This window comes from Camelus bactrianus, chromosome 4, assembly GCF_048773025.1.
Source record: "Camelus bactrianus isolate YW-2024 breed Bactrian camel chromosome 4, ASM4877302v1, whole genome shotgun sequence".
Lineage (NCBI taxonomy): Eukaryota > Metazoa > Chordata > Mammalia > Artiodactyla > Camelidae > Camelus > Camelus bactrianus.
This window is the reverse complement of record NC_133542.1, coordinates 66,719,469-66,745,458: the sequence shown is the minus strand read 5'-3', so window position 1 is coordinate 66,745,458 and position 25,990 is coordinate 66,719,469. Positions and strand designations below refer to the sequence as shown.

General features: G+C 40.5%; 5 protein-coding genes across 5 annotated transcripts in view; 2 read left to right on the top strand and 3 right to left on the bottom strand.

Moving 5' to 3' along the window:
* LOC105069973 (olfactory receptor 1L8-like) overlaps positions 1-25,990 on the top strand; it is a 133,760-nt gene that overhangs the window by 65,188 nt on the left and 42,582 nt on the right. The window contains exon 2 of the mRNA XM_010956224.2: positions 13,765-13,845. The gene's annotated coding sequence lies outside the window, so the exon portion shown is untranslated. The remainder of the gene's footprint in view (positions 1-13,764; positions 13,846-25,990) is intronic.
* On the bottom strand, positions 730-1,671 carry LOC105069935 (olfactory receptor 1J4-like). Its single transcript, XM_010956178.2, has one exon. The coding sequence runs from the start codon at positions 1,669-1,671 to the stop codon at positions 730-732; it is 942 nt and encodes a 313-aa protein (XP_010954480.2).
* On the bottom strand, positions 5,879-6,819 carry LOC141577376 (olfactory receptor 1J2). The gene has a single exon (XM_074361435.1). The coding sequence runs from the start codon at positions 6,817-6,819 to the stop codon at positions 5,881-5,883; it is 939 nt and encodes a 312-aa protein (XP_074217536.1). The 3' UTR covers positions 5,879-5,880.
* On the top strand, positions 17,387-18,346 carry LOC105069969 (olfactory receptor 1J1-like). The gene has a single exon (XM_010956221.2). The coding sequence runs from the start codon at positions 17,387-17,389 to the stop codon at positions 18,344-18,346; it is 960 nt and encodes a 319-aa protein (XP_010954523.1).
* LOC105069970 (olfactory receptor 1J21-like) lies at positions 23,940-24,878 on the bottom strand. Its single transcript, XM_010956222.2, has one exon. The coding sequence runs from the start codon at positions 24,876-24,878 to the stop codon at positions 23,940-23,942; it is 939 nt and encodes a 312-aa protein (XP_010954524.2).

Below are 25,990 nucleotides of genomic sequence, written 5' to 3'. Positions count from 1 at the left end.
CACTTTGAAAGAAATAATGTTAACTTTAACTTTTGAGAAGGATATAAACTAGTCAGCTGAAGTCTCAATAATTATTAACTTCCAGAAGAATTGGTAAACTTGTGACCATATCATACATTCATGTTTTTCCAAAATGTAGCAAACTTTGTTCTAAACCTATGAGACGCTTCATTTGGGAAAATCAGCGGGATCAGTGTGTTGGAGATGGCATCAAAGGTGGCCTTGGCAACGTTGCCTGGGGTGGCAGTAGAGCGGATCTTAAATTAAGTCTTCTCACCAGACACACACACACAAATAAAATGGTAACTACATGGAGGTGATGAATACATTCATTAACTTGATTGGAGTGATCATTTCATAACGTATACACATTAAAACATCGAGTTGTACATTTTAAACATACACAACATTTGCATGTCAATTTTGCCTCTCTAGAGGTATTTTTTTTAGAAAAGAACTAATGTGATTCCCAGGAAATAGGAAGAGAGACATAAGTTCTACTTGCTATGTAACTTCTCAATCTAATACACAAGAACAATAATCAATAATATCAACTCAGAATTATCAATTTATACTAAAGAATTGCTAGGAAGAGAGAGAATAATTGTAACCGAATGAAATTCAAGTTATCAATATTTGCTAAGTGTTTGTTCCATGCTGGGCTCAAGATGACAGGTGTAGGACCTGGAGTTTGTGAATATATGTGTCTATTATAAAGATGAGCAAATGTCATTGAGACAATACTATTGCCCTGTTGAAGAGTTTGTCCAGGGCCCCCTTTATGTCCCTGTTCCTTAGGCTGTAAATGAAAGGATTCAGCAGTGGTGTGACCACTGTGTACATCACAGAGGCAATTATGTTCTTGTCGCTGGCCGTGCTGGATGATGGGAAAAAATACAGGGCAATAATTGTTCCATAATACAGAGCTACCACAGAGAGGTGGGAGCCACATGTTGACAAAGCTTTGCAGATGCCCTTGGTGGATGGAACCTTCAGGATGGTGGTCCCAATGTGGCCGTAAGAGATCAAGATGCATGTAAGTGGGAGGATAATGACTGCCATTCCTACTGTGAAGATGGCCAGCTCATTGAGCGATGTGTCTGAGCAGGAGAGCTTGAGCAGGACATCAAGGTCACAGAAGAAATGGGGAATGGCGTTGTCAGCACAAAAGGACAGCTGGGTCAGGAGGAGGGTGTGACACAGGGCATTGGCACAGGACAGAATCCAAGATACAGTGACTAGTAAGGTGCACGGTCCCTCTCTCATGATGGTGGTGTAGTGCAGAGGGTGACAGATGGCCACGTACCGATCATATGCCATTGAGGTGAGAAGGAAATTGTCCAGAACAGTAAAAAATATGAAAAAATACATCTGTGCTATGCATTCTGCATAGGGGATGGATTGATCCTGAGTTTGCATGCTCGTTAACATCCTAGGGACGGTGACAGATGAGAAAGAGACATCAGAGAAGGCCAAGTGGCTGAGGAAGAAGTACATGGGGGTGTGGAGGCGAGAGTCCAGCCTGATGAGCAGGATGATGAGCAGGTTCCCCAGCACTGTGGTCAGGTACACGCCCAGGAACAGGGCGAAGACCACGCCCCGCTGCTCTGGCCGGATGGGGAGCCCCAGGAGCAGGAACTGGGACACACTGCTCTGATTCTCCCTCCTCATGCTCCTCTCCTGTCTGCTAGGATGAAAGGACAGGGGAAGAAGCAGAAACCAACAAATTTTGATTTACAGCAGGCAGATAAAAATTAGTTCCTTCCTACTGGTGAATATCCCAATATTCTGCATTGCCATGTCCCTGCAAAAATCCATTAAAGTGGATGGTATTATCATGTAAAATGAGAGAACATACCAACAGAGAAGAGAGTTAGATATAGAAGAGACACTGGCCCAGTGGCATTTTTCCGTCATCTAAGGGAGAGGCAGCCTCTAAGTCGTAGTTTGCAGCTGTGTCTAGTCTATAAAGAGAAAGTGTCACACTGTCTTAGCAGAGTCAGAGTAAGCCAAAATCCCCCTAATTTCTATTCCGTTTCTGTATATTTAAAATCAATCATAATGTTTGACCTTCAAGTTGTAACATATAAAACTTGAAATCTGACTTTAAAATCCAGTCATTAGTAAAGTGTATGGAAATTTCAACAACATAGACTCAAAGGGAAGTGGATCAAAAATAAATAGCCAACGTTTCCATTATGTATAAAGGTTAAAGAGAGAAGAAACATACCTGTTGATTGAACTCAAAGTTTCTCTGAGCTCAGTCTCACAATATCAACACTTCAAAATATTACTGGTGTGTGTAAATATATATATTTACTAGTACTTAATGTCATGTAATTCTCCAAACTCCTGATTCAGCAAGCTCCCATGACTCCATGAAAATCCATAATCCATATTAGAGATACAGATTTTGGAGAGAAGCATTAGAGAGGCCTGGTTAACGCTGCATTCACTAAAGGAGCACACATTCTGACATCTAGAATGTGTTGAAGAGATGAGGCTCCCAGCTGGGATTTGGGGATGTGCCCACTAATATACACGGCCAGCTGGCTGTTCCCCATCTCCCCCAAGGCTTGGGTTTAAAGGCATGAGGGTCTCTCAGTGGTGGTGATTATGGTATCCTTGTCTTTGGTAATTAGTAATAGGAAGTGACTTAAGCAAGAGCACAGAGAAGTGATGAGCACCTGTGTGTACACACACACACATACACACACATACACACCCCTGCTGTTGGCTATTGGTGAAGGATAACCAGTTCTACTCTGAATTTTATGCTCAAGTCCTCTAAATGCCAGAAGTATGTACTAGTTTCTCACCTTCTCTGTAGGACACCCAGAGACCAGATTTAGCCTACAGCTTCTGTGGCCTTGAACCTCTCACTGCCTTCAGAGAGAAAAGTCATGAGCCTGGAGCCTACTCCTCAATTCATCGGCTTCAGAAATGGAGATGTGAAGACTGTGCTCTACCCACCAGGGAGAGGACCCAAGGGGACAGGGCACCAAGCTCTTGGCTGGAAACATGCATTAAACCTGTATTAATTGCTCAGTGTTCTTCTTACTCCCTCCAGAACAGATGCCCTCAGGCAGTGGTCCCTAAACTTTGATCCTCCGCAGAATCACCTGGGGAGCTTGTTAAAGATGCAGATCCCAGCTCCACCTCCGGAGATGCTCATCCATGGGATCTGGGGTCAGGTAGTTCTGAGGCAGATGGTTCTAAGGGCAGACTTTGAGGAAACACTGTCCTTGGAAATAACATCAGGGTGGATGCCCTGTGAGTGTGAGCCCAGAAGGAGCTGTGGAAAGACCTCCTCACTGGCCCTTCCCTACCAGATTAATGTCTCACCTAGATAACTCTTAGCTTGGAATGTGAAGAGTGACTTTCCTCCCAAGTGGAAATTCCTTTTTGATTTGCTGCCTTAAAAATTAATTCTGCTTCATGATGGAAATCCAAAAAACATAGACATGAAAACAAAGGATAATGTCAAAATACTTCACCCTTCCATTATTCATTTTTTATCCATCTAAAATGGTTTTTATTTGCAAAATTTTATGTTTACATAAATGGGATTTATTTTATATGGAATTTTATAGTTCTTTTTCTATAGTAATTGATTATAATAATGTTTCCATTTCTACTTCTGTGCGTATCAATACATAGAATACATACAACATCAATACATCAATCTACTTAAAACTTTTAATTTTTAGTTGAATTAACACAAAGATTCACTGTGAAATTTTATTAAAGCCTCCACTATGCCTTGAAATCTCTTTTGTCAGTTGCCTGATCAAAGTTACTTTAATATCTCCAAAGCATAAACATTAATGGGCTCCATTGTCTTAGTTCCCCAATACATGTAGCTTGCTCCTTTAAAAAGAGAAGAACCTAACTTTGAAAATGCCCAGAAAGATACATGAAGAATGGAAAGTTGAGCCATGTGGAAAGAGAGGCAACAAAGCCAGATGGTCCCTGTTCACCTACAGGATCATCTAAGTCAGAGCCAATGGAATGAAATAAAGGCATAACAAAAGAAAGTTGTAATATTCTACACATATATCCAATATCAACTCTGGTAGAGTTGGGGCATCACCACAGGCTTAAATATCACTCCAGGTGCTGGTTACATACTACTTAGTCTTATATTTATGTATGAAGTTATATATTGCATTTTACATAGGGCAGACATGTGCACACAAAGAGAACAGGAAAAGACTGGGGTAAAGTAGCCTTGATGCCCATAATAACGACAATATGGGTTGGATTCAAGACAAATGCTATCTTATGGGCTGTGTCAAGAAACACGGCAAGTTAAATGAGGACTTTTAGACATGAATAACATCAAATAATAAAACCTTTTCAATGTCCTATCAAGAACTCAAGTGTCCTTTTTGGAGGTACAGCTGCTCTGAAATCAACTAGTGCTTCATAAGAAGTGCACATTTTTTGGCAGCATGGGTGAAATAATTGTTAGTTTAAAAATATTTAAACTTGTTTTTAAGTGACATTAGCAAAGTTACAAGTCACACTGAAATTCCATGTGGCTTAATGTAAACCAGAAGCCATCAGTGGACACAGGATGTTATTTTTTTCAAAGCTTTGAGAATTTTTTTTCATTGAACATATAGTCTTGCGTGATGATATGAAACAATATGCAGTGTCTGGTACATCTATATTATATATGAAAGAGAAAAGAAAATCTGATAGCTCAGGAAATATCTTCTTATGCTAGAAATGAAAAAGGAATTTACTGCAGCCAGAATTAATCTGAAAATACCAACTTGAACCATTGATTCCTCTGTTACCAAAATAATTTTAGCACTTTCTTGTTTCACTCTACCCACTACCAGAATTCGTGTAAGTTGTTGTAAATGTGCACCCCAGAACTTCCATGCTTTAATTCTTCACTCCATTGCTCTTCAGATCATAGTTCACACCTCTGCAGCGTCAGCGTCCTGTGGGAGCTTGTTAGAAATGCCAGTCCTTGGGCCCCATCCCAGAACGATGGAATTGGAACTTGTGGCGGTAGATTCCAGGAATCTGTTTTAACAGGCTCACCCGCAATCCTTAGGCATGCTAAAGTTTGAGAAGCTTTCCTTTCATTCTGCATTTGGGAGGGCAGGAGGTCCATGAAGCACAGTCAGGGCTGAATCTGCAGTGGCATTTGGAGGACAGCAATGACATTTTTAGAGATTATGCACTATAATTTCGTTATATGTACAAAGGAGGCCAGCATGAAGCTTGCTCTCATTACTGATTGTCTATGGGGGCTAAAAAATATCAACCCCACAGTGCTGACAGGGGGGAAATCCCCAAAGAGTCTTGAAACCCTACAGGGTCCCCATCATCAGGTTTGTTTTTGTAACATTTCATACCATGGGCAGTAAAAATTTCCTTATTTAAGTGACAACTAGTTTGGATTCTGTGATGTAATAGACCATAAAGACGAAAGGAAAATCTTGTATTGTTGGCATAAGAATGTGGTGTAGTAATATAGCTAATTCTTTAGATACTGGGGTGCATGAAAGCCTGAGATTATGGGCCCAAAATATATGAGTTTCCAAAATTCTCCTCAATTAAAGAATAACCAACATGTATATTTTTGTATTATGTATGCCCCCAACTTGCAAAAATAAGAAGTGAATAATAAAAGTAATCTAGCATTTGCTGATTAAAAGTTATTTATGAAGGAGAGCATTGTTAATAAGGTCAACTTGTTAACAGCGAAACTCTGGTCAGCTAACATTTACCCAGTACATCCAACATGCCATCATTTGTCTTAGGGCTTGAAGACGTAAAAGTTTTGAGATCTATTCAAATGGAAAATCAAATCTATGAGATGAATCAAAATTAGGTTCTAATTTAAATAAAAGTTGGATGTCACTGTGAGAAAAATGTTGCTCTACTGAAAAGTTTCCCAAGGGCACCTTTTATGTCCTTGTTCCTAAGGCTGTAGATAAAGGGATTCAGCATGGGTGTGACCACTGTGTACATGAGAGCTACAATGATGTCCTTGTCAATGAAATTGCTTAGTGTTGGGAAAAGGTATTGCCCAAATATTGACCCATAATACAGAGAAACTACAGAGAGATGGGAGCCACATGTGGACAATGCTTTGCACATCCCCTTGGTTGAAGGGACCCTCAGGATGGTAGCCCCAATGTAACCATAAGACACCAGGATGCATGTGAATGGCAGAGTAATGACCACCACCCCTACTGTGAACATGACCAATTCATTGAGAAAGATGTCTGAGCAGGACAACTTGAGCAGAGCACCAAGGTCACAGAAGAAATGGGGGATGGTGTTAGCACAGAAAGATAACTGGGTCAGGAGGAGGGTGTGGGAAAGGGAGCTGGCACCAGACAGGATCCAGGAAACAGCCACTAGGAGGGCACACAGCTCCTTCCTCATGATGGTGGTGTAGTGAAGAGGGTGACAGATGGCCATGTACCGATCATATGCCATTGATGTAATAAGAAAGCTGTCCAGGTCAGTAAAAAATATGAAAAAATACATCTGTGAAATGCACCCTGCATAGGGGATGAGTTTGTACTCAGTGTGCATGTCCATCAGCATCTTAGGGACAGTGACAGATGAAAAAGAGACGTCGGTGAGGGCCAAGTGGCTGAGGAAGAAGTACATGGGGGTGTGGAGGCGAGAGTCCAGCCTGATGAGCAGGATGATGAGCAGGTTCCCCAGCACCGTGGTCAGGTACACGCCCAGGAACAGGGCGAAGACTACACCCTGCTTCTCTGGCCGGATGGGGAGCCCCAGGAGGAGGAACTCGGACACGCTGCTCTGGTTCTCCCTCCTCATGCTCCTCTCCTGTCTGCTGGGGGTGAAGAATGGTTGAGAATATTAAGATCTCTGAAATAATCATTTTTAGCAGTCATATGAAAAAATATGTGTTCTTTAATTTATTATGGAAGGTGGGAAATGCAACATATTTCTCTGTCCCTTATATGTTGACACATAAAACAATTAGAAAAATTACCAGAGAATGTTAAAAAGAGCCACCTTTTCTTGGTTCACTGACAAAATAGAATTCTTGCATCTGCAGCAATGAGGACTGGACCACAGAAAATGACGTCTCAGTCATGTTATCGCCCCAAGAATGCTTCGTGGTGACTATTCTAAATCATCAACCATTGCATAGTGACATTTAGAAGATGTGATTTCAACAACTATTGTTAAATTTCAGATGGGAGGCAGATTTCTCAAATAAAATGATGCAAAGTGTAGTATTTGTTAAAAACACTCATCAATATATATACATTTTGTTTATTTCAGTTCAGAGATGGTCCTTAAGAAACTCTGGATTACGTTAATCCATCTCCCTACTGCAGCCAAAGAGCAATTAAAAAAAACTGTATTCCTTTTTTTAAAACCTAAATGACTCCTCAAAAGAGTCCCATTGATCTTAAGATGAGATATAACAACCTTAATATGGTTTAAAGATGGTGAGAAATCTGTGTCTCTCCTACATTTCCAATCTCTTCTTCCTAACCTCCACCATCCTCACCCTTGCTGACTTCTCTGTTCCAACTTTCCTGGAAAGACACATTTCCATTTAATGTCATTAAAACTCCTTTCCTTTGGTGGTTGTGGGTTCCCTGGAATCCCATGTCATGTTGAGAAAGCAATCTGACTTCCAGCAAATATTTTTTACAAATTTATTTATGGTTTATTTTCTACTGTCAACACCCAGAAGGTTAAGTGATGATGCAACAACATCTTAAAACTGCACTTATAAAGTATATCATTTTTTAATACATTTCCTCTCCTCCCTATGCAACGTAACAATACCCCATTACAAAATAAGGACTATTATCAAAAGATGCCAAAAGAAGTGAGATTTTAGCTGGATCTCAAGTTTTCATCTCCCTCTTAGGTGGTCCTTCCATTTAACACAACACCTGCTAGTTAATTATGGTAAGCAGAAATAATAACTCCCAAAGATGTCCATGTCCTAATGCCCAGAACCTATGGATATCGTATGGTTCATGGCAAGGGGGAATTAAGGTTTGGGTGGAATTAAGGTTGCTAATCAGCTGACTTTAATATGAGATTATCCTGGATTATCTGGATGGGCTTGATGTAATCACGGATGTCCTTAAATGTAGAAGAGGGAAGCAGAAGAGTCCGTTACAGAGATTTTATGATATGGTGCTATTGGCATAGAAGGTGGAGGAAGGGGCCACGATCAAAGAATGCATGTGGCCTCTAGAAGATGGAAAAGGCAAGAAAACAGATTCCCCCATTGAGCCTTCAGAAGAAATGCCAACATTTCAGACTTCTGATCTCCAGAACTATAAGATAACAAATTTGTGGGCTTTTAAGCCACCAAGTTTGTAGCAATTTCTTAGGGCAGCAGTAGGAAACTGATATACCAATGATGGAAAGAGTTCAGGTATATTCAAATACTCTGGTTATCTGGGCACCAGTATGCAACAAACCCCCGTGTCCTGCCTCAGTTTCCACCTTGTATACAACAAAACAAAGCAATAGCTTCACAGAGCCCTTTCCTCCCTAACATATAGGGAAGTGAGGTTACTATCTCATTAGAAGCATTTTCCATGGACCACAAATGCGGCTCAAAAATACCCTGTCTCCTACATTCATCAACTGGACTATGCCAGGATCTACAGCAAGTGGAAATTCCTCCTGAAACCGTATCTCTGCTCCTCCCCACCCTCTCTCATTTTCTCTGTCTTTTTCACTGTCTTTTCTCCTCCATGCCAAAGTCAGCCTTCTGATGTTCTGTCTTCTATATCCACATATAAACCCATATATTGCTGAGAAAAAATAGCCATCCCATCCCCAGTACTGACCTCACTGCGTTTATGATCCAGCGTTTGGTGGATAAATGTGTTCTGAGATTCTCTTTAGGAGATCTGAATATCAGCTTCCAAGGTCCTCGGCATTTCTTGAGCATCAAAAAAAAAAAGCTACAAGCCCAGACTGTCACTTCTGTCTACCAGCCCCAGATCTATGAATTGAGAAGTGTAACTAGCCAAGGAAGGAGCCCTGGGGGGCAGAGAGCAGAACTTGTAATTTCTAGTTTAAAATATCCATCAGACTTGGATTAATTGCCCAGTTTCCCCCTTGATTCCTCTAGGACAGGTGTCCCATGGGAGGGATGTTTGTGCTGGGAACCTTAGAGAATGAGCCCATAGAGGAAGGATCTCAGGCACCCTCAGTCTCCCTTCTGCTCCAGGCTATGTTTCCCAGCCTTAATCACACTTTGGCACAGGATAAACTCCAGCGAATTAAAAAAAAAAAAAAAAAAAAGAATTACTGGCTCCCACAAGGTCCAAATAGCCAAATGACTGTATGGCCTCCGAGAATTTAGGTGGAACTTTATCCCATTCAAAAAGCTCTTACTGCGCCATACCCACCAGGCAACCCAAAGGAAGTAACTTTGTATTTCTTCTCTCCGGTGATCGTTATGAAATGCAAAGTGGCAAGAGGCAGGGATAATCACTTTTTTCTCTGGAGGTTTTACTGCTTTTTTGGACAAACTTAAGTTTGGTTACATCAAATAAAAATAGTTTTCAAGGAAGGGAGAAAAGAAGGGAAGAAAGAAGAAAGGAAGGACGGACAGGCAGAAGGAAGGAAGGAAGGAAGGAAGGAACGAAGGAAGGAACGAAGGAAGGAAGGAAGGAAAGTAGATCAAAAACAATCCACAAACTTGCAAATAGGGAAAAAAATGTTGATATACAATCCAGAAAAGTTGACTCAAAATTTAAAAACTTCAGGTTCTTTGAAATGGAACTTTTGAAGAAAATGACCATTTATTGTGGCATTAGCGATTCTTAGGAGTGAGATGTAGAGGACAAACAAAGAAGTATTGATAGCTTAAGATAATCTTTGAGGGTTTATTTTGGCCTTTTTAATATCTGGGTTTAAGAGATGGCAGATACAGCAAAGCTTGGTCTGGGCAGCTTCTTTCTGGCTGTGATGATCCTGTATCACTGTCACAATTTCACGTACCCGCCCCCCAGCAGGACCAGGGACACTCTCAACTCAGAATTGTTGGAGTTCAGCAACGTTCTAGATAAAAGCCAGAGAGGGAAGTTCCCAGAATATTAGCCAGTAGCAACTTAACAAAATCAAAGTGGACCAGAACCTAGGTTGGCTATAGGCATTGAATTCCTGGGAAGGACACACCAGACACGTGGGGCACTGGAGAGGGAAACTCCGTGGTGGGGCCAGTAGGTTGGTCAAACATACAGAAGGACTTGGATAGGGAGTTCTGATACTGCATACAGGAAGCCGTGTAACCAAAGTACAGACCAGAGTAGGTAGATAAAGTTATGTGTGGTAGGTTTGGACAGATTGAAATACAATGAGTCAGGATGGGGACACCTTGGATTAAGGTCTGACGTACTGTGGACAGAAGAAAGACCTGTGGCAGGAGCATGAAATAGAAGGTCACAGAGGAGCTTGCAAGGAGATAGATGAAGACAGGATTCAACTAGGAAGCCAAGGACAAGTTATTGCACCTCTCACAGCTCTCTGCAGGCCTCTTCAGATTTTGGAGACAGCACATACCACACCTGGAATACTGCTCTGACCAGTTTGTCAAATGACTTGATGGACAGCCAGTTGTAAGTAGGATCTAGACCAAGGGAAGGTTCTGCAGCTGGTTCAGGCTGTGGTACAAGTGACTCTGCTAATCGGGTCACCTGAGTTAGCAGAACCCAGGGTGCTGGAGGCATCCACAACAGATGATGGCTCCACATTGAGCCTCTGGCAAACTCCATTAGAAGAGTTGCCACTCAGTGTTCCTGGATCCAGGAGCAGCTGGCAAGCTACTGGACCTTAGTAGGGACCTAGCACCTAACCATGGGACATCAAGTGACAGGAGCTGAGCATTTTCAGGCACAAAAATCCGTAAGGTCAGTAGACACAACAATAAATTTGGCATAAGCCTTAGAAGATCTGGAGAGCAAAAGTAAATTTAAGAAACCTCATGTCATCTAAATTTGTTGCACTGATGTTGCTCCATCAGCTCAAGTCGATGGCCACCATCTTGAAGACTCTGTAGCAAGACTTCAGTGGATCTGAACAACGCAGGAGGCAAATGCTGCAGGCTGTCACTCTCCGACTCAGAGCTGTTTAACTCACCATTTCAGTACATTCTGGCTAGTACTATAAATATTGTATTTATTCGAGAATTTTCCTTGGCCACTGAAACACAATTGCTTATACACACAACAGACCAGAAGTGCCAGAAAAACCAACACTCTCTACCCTCCACCATCCCCAGCAGTCCTCAGTTAAATACAGACAGGAGATGGTTCCCCACCCATCCAGCAAGGGTTCAATGTTGGCTCAGGCCCACTATCCACCTTCTGCACTTCCTTACTTTCCATTTACTCCTCTGTCCAGTGTAATCTAGGTTCTGTTCCCACCACTCACTGACGTTGCTCCTGGTTACATCAACAAACTCCTCCTTATTACTAAATTCAGTGGGTGGCTTTCGTCACTTAGCTCCCATGGTCCCACATTTTTTATTTTCCTTCAATGTCTCTAGTTGTCCTTCGATGCCTTTGGGGGACACTCTTTCTCTGTCATTTGCTTGATTGTCAGTGTTCCCCATGGTCTCAGCCCCGTTCTCCTATCTTCATCTCTGAGCTTTCCTTCCTCTGTTGTCTCCTTCCCTCTTTCTCTCCTCTCCATTCTTGTCATGTTGTTTATTTTATTCCTTTTTAGACAGTCTTATCCTCTTCTATATTGATGGCCATGAGTTTCTATCTCTACCCAAAACATATCCACCTGCCCCCTGAATTTCTTCTTAGGCATGACCTACAGGGACATCATATTCAGTGTGTTAAAAACTTCTCAAATCTGTTTCTCCTTCTAGGTCCCCTATCTCAGTAAATAGCGCAACCATACACTCAGCCATCCAAGCCATAAACTTAGGTTTTAAACTCTTTCAAAATTTTCCTATTTTCTATCATCTTATAAAAATCAGCTCATATTAAAATTACCACATTCTTTAGATTCTGATTCTGAAGCAGGCTTAACTCTATATAGTTCCCTCCGACTCCACTGTCTCTCCAGACAGACTTCCATAATCTCTAACCTGACTAACTGTGACCACTTCCCAAATAGTCTTCTTGCTTCTAGTCTTGCATCCCATCACTCCATCCTTGCCCTGCCAACATTCTCTCTACCTACTACAAACATGTGCTCATTATCCATTCTTCACTTATAGTGACAGTTTTTAATATGACGCTGTCAAACTTTGGTGGTGTTTGTTGTTTTATGGAGGTACTGGGGATTGAACCCAGGACCTCATGCATGCTAAACATGCGTTCTACCACTGAGCTATACCCTCCCCTCACTGACAGTCTTTGGATCAAATCCTTCTATGGCTCTCCCTTTCTTTTGAGATAAAGTACAGATTGTTCAACATGGTTTCCGAGGTTCTGTACGATTCATTCTTGCTAATTTCTCTGGCCTCATCCCAAACGTCTTCCCCTGTTGCAATGTACATCTTAACCATTCTGATTTTCCTGATTTTGTTTACCTGAACTTGTCATCTTTTCTCTTCTCCATCTCTCTTCCTATTCCTCTGTTTTTCTCCTTTCCAAATGCTCTGTTTCTACACTACCCACGTCATATTTTACTTGTCTGGATTGACTAGGGTCTCTGCTTACTTGTAACTTCCTGAAGCCTACCTTGCAGGACCCCTTAAATTTGGGTTTGGCCCCCCTCCTCTGTGCTCCCATAGCCCTCAGGACCTGCTTTCATTACAGTATTTGACACTGCTTTTTCTATCTGCTCGCTAGATTGGGAGCTCTTCTGAGGTAAAATAAAATATGTTTTCAAAATCTGTGGTCACAGTACCTCACAAAATTCTTCCCACATGCTAGTTACACCATGTTTTTATGAATGAGTAAATAAATGAATTATTGAAAAATAATGAACAAAATGCTATCTCCACCACTTGAATCTCCATCTTTTTTTTTAAATTTTTTTATTGAATTATAGTCATTTTACAATGTTGTGTATCTCTTCTTTATTTTTGCCAATCCAAGTGGAGTAGATTTCTGAAGCCTTCTCTCACACTTACGGTTAAAGAGCATAGTTTGAGCCCTAATTATGTGCCAGTTATTATTATACGTCATAACTGAAAAAATCCCTATGTATACTTAGATGTCTCTATAAAAAGAAGAAAATCTCTATTTCTGAGAAACAGAAAGGTGATAATTCCATGTTAAATGTTTTGATTCCCAGGGACAAGGAGCAACTCTCCTCCCAGCTCCAGACTGAATGTGGAAGGGAGAGGTCCACGGGATGCAGAGCCACTGCAGGAGAGACATCATGGGGCAGTGGGGCTTTAGATGTGACGTTAGTGTGTTTGGGTTTGAATTGTAACCTGGCCATTTTCTTTTGAGCCACTCTCATTGTAATAAAACGGGAAAAATACTCTCTACCTCAAGAGTGATTGGGACCATTAAATGAGCTCATAGATGTGAACATTCTTTACATGAAGCTGCAAATAATGAGTCCTCATTTATATTCCCACAAGAGTTGACTATCTTTGCCTTTGGGCAAAGGCACATCTCCACTGGGTACGATTAAGAGAAGTGTACAAATTGTCCCTCACCAGAAATTTGTGGCCTTGGTCCCCTGGGTCCCCACTGGGCTGATAAAATGGATACTTTTGTTATTGTCTTGGATCTGGTGAGAAAGTGTACCTTCTTCCCACTTCAGAGTTGAGCTCATGACTTTTTTTCCGTATTCTAGGTCAAGGTCTTTTGGAGAGAAAATAAATAATTTGTTCATACCCTGGAGCTGATGTATTTGAATTTATCTCTCCTGAGCAAGGTAAGGGCAGTGTTCGTAGACTTCACTCAGCAACACGTGTGAGTGTGTGTGTGTGTGCACGCGTGTGAATGATCTGCTACAAAATCTTGCGCGTGATTGTACTTGAGCAAAGTACTTTTTATTACTTTGTTGTATCATCTCAAATGACTTAGGTAGACATACTAATTAAAATTCCTTTGCATTTGTACTTCCCCTCCAAGAAATTGTTCTCTCTTTCACAGTTTTGGTGAATATCTGGCATGCATGCAAGCTGAGAGCAAAACCTTCCGGGTTTAATAATAGTAATGATAATACAATCTGCATTGTTTTTACAAATAGTTTTAAACATGCCTATATACTATTTTCCATTACGTTCCTTCAAAAATTATATCATAAACTTTATGAATTCATTTTATTGGCTATGTGGTTTTACTTGCAATGGGTGTGTACCATAGTTGCTTTAACCTTTTGCCTATTATTGGAAGTTAGGTAGTCTATGAAAAATACTGACCAAGGGTTGATATGCTTTGTCCTGGAGCCCTGAGAAATTCACTTTATGAACAGCTGTTTTTGTAAATCCAGTAGCTGGCCTCTTAGTTTCTCTATTCACTTATGATCATCTTTTAAGGACTGAGACAGTACATCCACCCAAAAGCTTTGGGGAAATTACAGCTCTCACCTTCCTCTCTTTAACAAGAAGCGTGTATCCGGGTGTCTTTATTTTGTTAATTCATGCTCTATAGGAGTCAGTACAGCATGGTGGTTAGAAACATGGGTTTGAAATCAGATAAATACGGGATTGAATGATCTGTCCATTAATTTTATGATGAATGATTTACAGTAAATTACTTACACTCTTAAGTCCGAGTTTCCAACTGGCTAAATGAAAACAATGCTTTTTTATGGCCCTTTTAGGCTGAAAAAGTACATGTCTCAGCAACTGGCCTATATTATTCACACAGTAAGCATGTGATTAATGAATGAATGATTGTTATCATTTTATTATTATCATTGACGTTACCATCTAGGCACATACCTTGGAACCACAGATTTTTCACTCGTCTTCAAACTTCCTGATTTACTTCCTGAAATTCTTGAATGCTTTTAGGCAGCAAGTACTAGTTTCTTGAGTTAATGAAGGCACGTAATATAGTGGGAAGAATATATTCTTTGAGTTAAGTAGACGTGGGATCAAATCCCAGGATCACTATATACTAGTGCTTAACACTGGGCAGGTTTTATCACTGAGTCCCAGTGTTCTCCTCTCTAAAATGAGGATCAGAATGCCTGTGTTGAAAGGTCTGGGGAAGAAGTGAAAACCATCTGGGGCAACTTAGGTGCTAAATCAGATTTTATTAACAATGTGACTATTTTTTAGCCCTGTAGCATTTATTCAGCCAAATTGGAAGAACAGTAAATTTGTCTTCAGTGACTACAGCCTTTGCTTTTATTTTGCCTGTAATCCCCAACCTCCTTCCCTCCTTACTTTGACTTAGAGGTCAGTGCCCTTTTTTGGCCATCCAAACCTGGTCCCCAAATATTAATGGTTCCCAGCCATTCTATCTCAGTAAGTTAGCCATAGGGCTCTCTCCCAAGAATGTTAATTTTTAAACCTAAACCATAGTTGGGACCTTAAAGTTTTTTTTTCTCTTGCTGAAAGAATTTTAGGTACCAGAGCCTATTGAGGTTGGTGTTTTGGGTAGAGATATGGAAGGCTCAGTGCTGATCTGGGAATCACACTACACAGGCATAATTCTGCATGCACCCCCAAGAAAAACTGACCCAAAAAATCTAAAGAATCTCAAGAAAATTAGAGGGTTCCATTGTTCATTTTCTATAATCCATGATGATTGTGGGGCCAGGATTGGGACCAAGGTGCTGGAATCTGTCTAGAAAGCCTTCTGCCTCTAGGACTAAGTAGCAAGCTATCTTTCATGGTTTGGGGAGACCTAATGGTAAAGAATTCATTCATTTTCTGATTTTATATTTGGCTCTGACATTATCGGGAACCAGTTGACTACTTTGCTGTGGTCATTGAAAGTTGTCATTTGACATGAATTTTCACCTACTGAATTAAATTAGTTCATAATTACAGGCTTCCTTTCACTCAGATGGGGGTGGGGGAGCCAGGACTGGTGGTATACGGTTGCCTCCTGAATCTAGTTGGCAAGGTGATGGGGAGGCCAAGTCCTAATTATCCATGTGTCTGTTTATAGGCTATTTCCCTCCACTGTCTTGTTGATTTATGTTTGTAAAAACACATTGTGTGTTGTAATCAACATAGCTTTACAATAAGTTTTGATAGGTTATAGTGAATCCCTACCTTCTCTTTTAATAAATACATAGAAATTTGAGAAATATTGATTTGGGTTAGGAAATAAATCTCTTAGAGGCTATTTTAGAGATACCAAAAAGATTAGAATTCTTTTTTTTAATTTTCTATTTTGTTTATTTAAAAAATTTTATTGTGACATAGTTGATGTACAATATTATATAAGTTACAGGAGTACAACATACCGAATCACAATTTTTAAAGATTAAGTTTAGAATTCCTTTTTAAAATTATGTTTGGCTTTTAGATTGTACAACTTTGAATGTGATGCCATGTGGATAATAAATAACATAAGGCCCCAGGATTATGAAGATTAAACCTGAGTCTTGAACAATACTTGTTGTAAATTTCTTAAAGAGGCTGCCATGATGGTGGGGAGAGGGTATAGCTCAAGTAGTGGAACACACGCTTAGCATGTACGAGGTCCTGGGTTCAATCCCCAGTACTCCCTCTAAACATAAATAAATAAATAAACCTAATTACCTCCCCCTCCCAATAATAAAAATAAATAAATAAAATCTTATTAAAAATTATAATAATAGCTGAAAAAAAGAGGCTCCCATGATGAATTTGATTGGGTAGGACATCTTTTATTTGATCAACAAATTTGTGTTGTATATGCATTAATTGTCTTTGATAGATTCTGGGCTCTGCAACCAGTGAAGAGATTAGAAATAATTATGGAATGTGCAGAGAAGCAGAGGATACAGAATTAAGCAGATCATTACACACATAATTACAAAGGCAAAGAGACATCTGACATCAAATAATCTGTTTGCTTCCAGAGAACAAACTCTGGAGTCCAAATTCTTGAGTCCAGATCCTGGCTTCTCTTCTTTACTTCAGTGCCTGGGAGACTGTCTGCCTGAGCTATCCCATCTGGAAAGTGGAAATAGTAACAGTACCTATGTAGCTGAGATTCTTAAGACTACTGCATTAGTTACTACGCATAAGCTACTAGAACAGTGCGTGAGGACCACATTGAATAAACATTGACTGTCAGTATTGGCATTTACAAAGATTGGCACCAGATTGAGAAAGAAACCTACACTTTTTCTGTATTTTCTGGTAAAATATGGTACAAACGTAAGAAAATGTGGATGAAGACCTTCCCTAGATGAAAAGAACATCTCCATTATGCTATGCCACAATGATCACTTTTTTATCCGAAGACATTCTACCTTTTCCCTTCAACTCACCCCACTAGTCCCCTTCCGCTGATACACCAGCATGAGGAGGGAGAACAGGAGCAGCGTGTCCGGGTTCCTCCTCCTGGGGCTCCCCATCCGGCCAGAGCAGTGGGGCGTGGTCTTCGCCCCGTCCCTGGGCGTGTACCTGACCACGGTGCTGAGGAACCTGCTCATCATCCTGCTCATCAGGCTGGACTGTCGCCTCCACACCCCCATGTACTTCCTCCTCAGCCACTTGGCCCTCACTGATACTGCTTTCTCATCTGTCACTGTCCCTAAGATGCTGATGGACATGCAGACTAGGTACAAATCCATCCCCTATGCTGGGTGCACTTCCCAGACATACCTTTTCATACTCTTTGCTGATTTGGATAGGTTTCTGATCACTTCGATGGCCTATGACAGGTATGTGGCTGTCTGTCAGCCTCTGCATTATACCACCATCATGAGCCAGGGTGTTTGTGTCCTGCTGGTGGCTGGGTCCTGGGCTGCTGCTTGCATTTGTGCCCTTTTGCACACCCTCCTCCTAGCCGGGCTGTCGTTCTGTGCTGAGCACACCATCCCCCACTTCTTCTGTGACCTCGCTGCCCTGCTCAAATTGTCCTGCTCAGACACCTCCCTCAGCCAACTGGTAATCTTCACTGCAGGGTTCACAGCCATTATGCTTCCGTTCTCATGCGTCCTGGTTTCTTACGGCCACATTGGGGCCACCATCCTCCGGGTTCTCTCTACCAAAGGCGTCTGCAAAGCCTTGTCCACTTGTGGATCGCATCTCTCAGCAGTGGCTCTTTACTATGGGGCAATTATTGGTCTATATTTTCTTCCCTCATCCAACAACACCAATGACAACAACATAATTGCTTCATTGGTGTATGCAGTGATCACTCCCATGTTGAACCCTTTCATTTATAGCCTGAGAAACAAAGACATGAAAGGGGCCTTGAGAAAACTCTTGAGTAAGAAAACGTATTCTTCCAACTGGCGTTTACCCTCCTTTTGAAGCATCCATATGATTTTATTTCCTCAATTACGTATAAATACAAATGATTGAAAATAGCGCTTACTTATCTTCCTTCCTTAGCTGTCACTCAGAAATCTTTGCTGATACTATTCTTGCACCTGTTGGGGGAACAGTAAAAGTGGGGTGTGCTTTATGAGACCTAACTTGCTCTTTTCTTGGGTAAGGGGGATTGTACAATACCTTGAGGATGCTATGTCACTTTGGCTGTTATTAAATGGAAGCTGTCAGGGCTGGCCCTTCCTCCAATTTTAAAGTTTTATAAAATGTGTCAGGACTTTCCTTATCTCCATTTCTAACGAATTTCCCATTTTTGGTGAGAATATGCCTCCTCCTGCACCCAGGCACCCAGGCATCCAGAGACCCTGAGTCCTGCGGGAACTTGCAAGGAGAACATACTACATTTTACTCTCCTTACATAATAAAAGCACTGCTTTCTTGTCCCTCAGGAATAAAGCGCACACTTCCTTTCTCCCCAGACACTTGCGGATGTTCAACAACAAAATAAATATCACCTCTGTTGTTTCAGGTTCTGGTCAAAAGCATATTATGCATTAAAATCATCTACTTTAATCCTGACAATAACCCTCAGAGATAACCATTGTGAAACTCAGGCTCAAAGAGGTGAAGGACACTATAGGATCACAGTTAGTGAAAAGAAGATTCGAATCTTGCCTGTCTGATTCCAGAGTAATTTAGCCAAGGGCTACAATCATTTATATGGAATACTGTGTCCTGAGGAGGAATAATTAGCTCTGCCTAGCAGCAGAGGATGTATGAAAACCTTCCTAGAGAAGATACTGCTTTACATGAGACTTAACAAATCAGAATTATTCAGATGCACGGCATTCTACCTTGTCCTGATAATCACGGGCAGAGGGAGTGGCGTGTTTCAGGATGTCAAACTGGAAGTTTCAGCTGAGGCACCAAGATGTGATAGCCACCAGATAGCAATGAGCTGTAAGACATAAAGGGAAGGTGTCTATAGGAAATGCCCACTGATCAGTTTCATAATTCTTAAGCCTCTCAACCTAGATATGGTTCTAAAAAGTGCTAAGAGCTGGAGATGAAAGATTCTGGTAAAGATGTTGCTTTCGGAGAAAGCATTCACATTACTTGTGAATCTGAGGGTTGGTTGAGTCTGGCTGATCCAGCTTAGGAAGGTGATTTTTCTGGACTTGCCTGGTCTCATTCATGCTTCTGTGGCCAACTGTGGGTTAGCAGATCTAAAGTGGACTCATTTGGGGGAGGTTCTGTCTCATGCATCCCTCGATCTATTCCTGGGACTTGCATGCGGGCACTCTCAGCCTTCTCCCCAATCCCTCTTTTGTATAAAGTGAAAAAAATGAATCTTTACCTGATACTGCATTAAAAACAGCTCCATGTATTTCAAGAACTAAAGGCAAAGTGTTAAAAATTTTACATACGAATACAGCGCACTAACTATATACATGAGACAGGGAAGTCTTCTTTTTTTTTCTTTTTCAAAATTCAGATATAGTTTGTGTAAAACACACTGGAAAGCCAGTGCTAGTAGAAAATCCTGTTGGGTCATGGAAATATCCAAAGTGCTTAACAAAAACTGATCCCGTTGAACTGTTATCAAGGCACATACTACTGATACGCTATCATTCTATTCTTTTTTTATTGAAATAGAGTCAGTTTACAATGTTGTGTCGGTTTCTGGTGCACAGCATAATAGTTCATTCACACATACACATCTGTTATTCTATTCTGATGATGCCTAGCTCAGGTTTTTATCCTGGTGTATTAATTAGGTCAGGAGCATGGGTTTTACTCTAGAGACTCAACTAGCTTCTATTTTCCAAGATCATAAACCTCCCCCAGACTCTGGACAATGCCTTGCGCATGTGAGCTGCTGGTCATAAGGTATTTGTTTGTGTGTGTTCAGTTGATAGTAACATCTCTGAGTTGGAAGTGTGTTTACTCTGACACCAACACTGCAGTACCTCATCAGTCTTGTTGTGGGTTATTTTGCTAAACAACTCTGTCCTTTGGGCAAGAGTACAAGGTAGACTCATCTAATGCTGAATTATCTACAGCAAATGGTGTCAGAGGAGGTCCCACTGGGCTGTTCCTAAGACTTATGCAAATTCAAGATGCTCCCTCTGACAAGAAATCAGAGTCCACCCTTCCTCAGCCTCTGCACGTTTCCTGATGCCACATCCCTTCCTTGTTGTCTGTAAAATAGAACAGTTGCCATTTTCAAGGTGACTTTCTCAAGGAAGCATGTTAAAGTCAAGAACACAAATCATAAAATGATGCATTAATAACTTTAATCATGTTAAAAATGAAGACATTGCTAGACAGTAAAAAAACAAAAGCGATAAGCTTCCAATAATGGACAGCATTTGCAATACATACAACTGACAAAGGCTAAATTTCCAGATTATGTGAAGTCTGTCTATAAGGCAATTAACAAAAGAGAAACAGTGCAATAGAAAAGCAGGGAAAAGCCATAATTATGTATTTCACAGAGGAAAATTTTGTACCAAGAAGGATAACGGCGGCTGCTCGAATGGTCCAGTGTGGCTCTTCTAGAGGATCGATGGCATTTCACTATGTGGTAATTTAGGGACAAAGTTCAGTGATCTCTCAGAGCAGCAGGTAATTTGCTTCCTTGATGCTAAAGGAGAAGGCACACACGCTTCTTTAAAATTCTGGCCAGGAAGGAACACACAGTATTTTCCAAGGAGGAGAATGGGCCACGTAGCCACACCTTGACTAGGAGGAAACGTGGCAGCTGCCTCTCAGGGACAACGTCACACTTGGAAGGAGATCATGAAATTTTGGTGGATAACCAGACATCTCTGCCACAAATATCCAGTAAGCATAGGCTAAGATGCTCTACCTCATAAATTATCAGGGAAATAGAAAGTCAAACCACAATACAACATAATTTTCTATTCACTAGCTTTGTAAAAATTAAGAAATTTGTTAATTCCAAGTGTTGTCGAAGAAGTAAAGTAATAGAAACTCTCATACTCAGGTGATGGAGATTTAATTAGTATAACTTTTTAAAAATTAATAGACTTTATTTCTTAGAGCAGTTTTAAGTTTACAGAAAAATGGAGGAGAAAATTTCCATATATTTCCCCCAACCCTTACCAAGTTTCCCCTATTATTAACATCTTGCATCCGTGTGGTACATTTGTTAAGATGGAACTATTATTAATATATTTGAGTAACTAAAATCCATAGCTAGCATTAGCATTCACTCTTTGTACTGTATATTTTTTTTATTTTTGAAACAAATCCATAATGACATGCATCCATGGTTATAGTATCATACAGAACAGTTTCACTGCCCTAAAAATCCTCTTTGCTCTATTTATCCATCTCCCCCTCAAACCCTGAACCCCTGGTAACCAAAGCTTTTTGCCTTCTCCATAGTTGGCCTTTTCCAGAATGTGATACAGTTGAAATCATAGAGTATGTAGCCTTTCAAACTGGCTTCTTGGTACAACTATTTGAGAAGATTGAGCAGTGATGGTTAAGTTGAATGTACATGCCTATAATTCAGTCATTCTTCTTCTGGGTATATAATTTACAGAATCTCTTGCTCATACACAATAGGGAATGTACAAAAATGTTTGCAGCAACATTGTTCATAGGAGCATAATGCTGAAAATAAACAAAATAGCCGTAGAAAATAGCACAGATATGTGTACTATAGTCTCACGGTGAAACATTACACAATATGGGTCAATTTCACAAGGACACTATTAGACAACGAAAGCAAAACCTAGAAGAAAAAATATAGTATTATTCCACTTATATGCAGTTCTAGGAGTCAATATAGAAGTGTTGAAGCTTTAAAGAAAAATAAAAGAATATTGAAAATATTAAAGATACTGGGTACTTTCAAGAGAAGAAGATGCAACTGAGGAGGAGATAACTAGAGGCTTCAACAATATTGTTAGTTTTCCACTGATTAAGCCCAGAAATTGTTAAATGAGCATTTCTTTTAATGTTATTCTTTAAAGTGTGGTGATATGTCACATATATATGTGAACACATACGCATATATACACATATATACATGTATATTTAAACTGTGTATATATTGTATATGGTTTTTTGTTTATATGCTATTCCAATATTTTTTAAAGCTTAAAATTTCCAGTAAAGTGGGTAAAAATATTGCTCAAGCTTGAAAAACATTCAAGTGATTTAAAGGACTCAGAATTTGACCTCACACATGGGTAAGAAGTTATAAGCAAAAGTATGGTTTCATATACATATACACTGTGGAATGATTACCAAGATCAAGGTAATTAACACATCCATCACCTCACTTAGCGAACTTTTTCATGTGTGTGGTGATAATGTTTATGATTTACCCTCAGTAACTTTCATGTATGCAATATCGTGGTGTTAACTATAGTCACCATGCTACGTTAGATCTTCAGAACTTATTCTCCTTAAAACTAAAAATTTCAACCATCTGACGCACATCACACACTCCCCTCTACCTCCGGCCCCTGGCAACCACCATTCTATTTTCTGTTTCAATGAAATCACTTTTTTTTCTAAGATTACACATGTGTGTGTTACCATACAGTATCTGTCTTTCTCTGGCTTATCAAATCATCACACTGTACACTTTCAATATATACAATTGTGTTTGTTAAAAAAAATAAATCACAGAAAAAGAGATGTTTCAATTAAAGCTTATAAGAAAAGGATAAAAAAGTAACAGGAAATTGCTTTTAAAATAAAAGTATAGTAATATTCAAAAAAGAAATTACAAATAAAATTAGATTTCTAATTAAGTTCACTCAAAAAATAAATTGTATGATACAAATTCTATTTACAAACCAAAAACAGACTCACAGACATAGAAAACAAACTATGGTTACCAAAGGGGAAAGGGCAGGGAGGAATAAATTAGGGGTTGGGGTTTAACAGACACACATTACCATATATAAAATAGATAAGCAACAAGGGCTTACTGTATAGCACAGGGAACTATATTCATTTCTTATAATAACATATAATGGAAAAGAATCTGAAAAGAAAAAAATAAATATGTATGTATATGTAAAAGTGAAGCACTTCACCATACACCTGAAACTAACATTTTAGATCAACTACACTTCAATTAAAAATTTTAAGGAAATAAATTTTAAAGGTGTTACAGAATTAAACACAATATAAAATTGTGAAACAACCGGAAGAAATATTTTTGTTATTTTAAGAAGGGAAGAATGCTTTGCTACATAAAGTCTGTAAATTATCCCCACCCCACAAATAAAAGTGAAAAAAATGTTGTGACTACATAAAAATTTTAATATTTGTAGGACAAGGGATACCATAAAAAAGGGGGGAAGGAAATGTAGTTACGCAGGATATTTGTAAAAACCTTCCCTTTGTATAATGAACAAAAGAATTCAAACAGGAAAAAAACTATGTCCAGGTTGAAACAGACTGAAGGAAAAGTGCCAGAGCAAGATTCAGTAAGAAACAGCTAATCAGGGAGGGAAGGATGCTCGCGTTGCACATGTGGGATGGAACAGGTGTTCAGTTTAATTAACAGGGGAAACAATGCTTATCAGTATGAAAATGATCTTCTGCCAAGTATATTTCCCAGAGCTCCCTTCATATCCCGATTTCTCAGACTGTAGATGAAAGGATTTAGCATGGGGGTGACCAGAGCGTACAATAGAGCCACAATCACATCCTTGTTATTGGAGCTATCGTCTGAGGGGAAAAAGTACAGTCCAATAATTGTTCCGTAGTACAGGGACACCACAGAGAGGTGGGAGCCACATGTGGACAAGGCTTTACAGATTCCCTTGGTGGAGGGGACCCTAAGGATGGTGGCCCCGATGCGACCATAAGAGACCAAGATGCATAGCAATGGCAGGGTAATGACCAGCACTCCCACAGTGAGGATGAACAGCTCATTAACGGTGGTGTCTGAACTGGACAGCTTAAGTAAGGTGGAAAGGTCACAGAAGAAGTGGGGGAGAGCGTTGTCTCCACAGAAAGAGAGGCGGGCCAGGAGGAGGGTGTGCAAAATGGCACTGGCAGAGGATAGGACCCAGGACACAATCACTAGCAGGAAGCACAGGCTCTGACTCATGATCGTCATGTAGTGGAGGGGGTGACAGATGGCCACGTACCTGTCATAGGCCATTGAGGTGAGAAGGAAGCTGTCAAGGCACCCCAGCATTAAGAAAAAATACACCTGGGAAATGCACCCAGCATATGAGATGGAGTGGTTCTGTGTCTGCGTGTTCACGAGCATCTTTGGAGCTGTGACTGATGAAAAAGAGACGTCAGTGAGGGCCAAGTGGCTGAGGAAGAAGTACATGGGGGTGTGGAGGCGAGAGTCCAGCCTGATGAGCAGGATGATGAGCAGGTTCCCCAGCACCGTGGTCAGGTACACGCCCAGGGACAGGGCGAAGACCACGCCCCGCTGCTCTGGCCGGATGGGGAGCCCCAGGAGGAGGAACTCGGACACGCTGCTCTGGTTCTCCCTCCTCATGCTCCTCTCCTGTCTGCTGGGGATGAAGGGCAGAGGGAAATGTCAGAGACTTTAAAGTTGTGACTATGGCCACCACACTAGGGTTTCTTACTTTCCCGTGGAGAAAAAGAATAACTGCCTGCATTTCTTTCATCGCCTAGTGTTGCCAAAGCAAGTGACACACCATCAGTGCTCAGCAGGTTCCTTTCAGTGGAAACCAGAGCAAATTTCATTCTTCTTCTTTTTCTTAATCAACCATGTTCCTGGCACTAAGCTACTAGTTAAAAGATACAAGAATAAATAGGACATACAGGACCTCTTCCTTCAGGATACTGACCCTCTAGGGAACACCTGACTAAAGGCACGGACCTGAAGTCAGTTTCCTTGTGTTGTGATTCTGGCCACACCACGTCTGGCTGTATGACTTGGGATGTTAAACCTCTCTTGGCCTCGTGTTATGTCTCTGTAATGCGAAGATCCCATATCACACATTCATGGAGTTAATCAGTGGATTCTAATTCAATGCACATTAATATCTAAGAACAATGTCCTGCATAACAGAAATACAAAATTTTATCGATTATTTTTATGACAGAGTAAGTATCCAAATAAAAACTTACCAAAATAAAACCAGTATCAAATTCAGGAATTTAAGGAAACAGTATTGTCAGCACAAAAGACCAAGAAGCTGACCTAAAATTTGTGTTAACCTATTGTTAACTTATGGTGGGTTTCTGAGCTCATCCTATCACTGAGGTAAATTCCCTGGTGGAACCTGCCTTAATGCAAGTTTATCTTCTTGCCAAGAAGTAAACCTCACTTCATTGCCTGTATCTCCATCTATATCTGGTGGACATCCATCTCTATATCCAGGTTGGCTCAAATCTGGAGATTCAGAGGTAGGAAGACACCTGAGATCTGGGGTCTGAGAGCTGGGAGATACTGAAGGGTTGGAGGTGTCCATTAGAGTTCAGTTACCTGATTGACCATCACTATTTCCCACTGTTGATCTTCATGCTGATAATAACTGACATTTAATTAATACTATGCCAAACAAAGATCTGAGTGTCAACATGTGTGACACTGGAAATGAGCATTTCATTTCTAAATTACATTACCAAAATAGAAGGGTG

Excerpts from the sequence above, each read along its gene's own strand:
- LOC105069935 (XM_010956178.2), bottom strand. The coding sequence starts at position 1,671 with ATGAGGAGGGAGAATCAGAGCAGTGTGTCCCAGTTCCTGCTCCTGGGG.
- LOC141577376 (XM_074361435.1), bottom strand. The coding sequence starts at position 6,819 with ATGAGGAGGGAGAACCAGAGCAGCGTGTCCGAGTTCCTCCTCCTGGGG.
- LOC105069969 (XM_010956221.2), top strand. The coding sequence starts at position 17,387 with ATGAGGAGGGAGAACAGGAGCAGCGTGTCCGGGTTCCTCCTCCTGGGG.
- LOC105069970 (XM_010956222.2), bottom strand. The coding sequence starts at position 24,878 with ATGAGGAGGGAGAACCAGAGCAGCGTGTCCGAGTTCCTCCTCCTGGGG.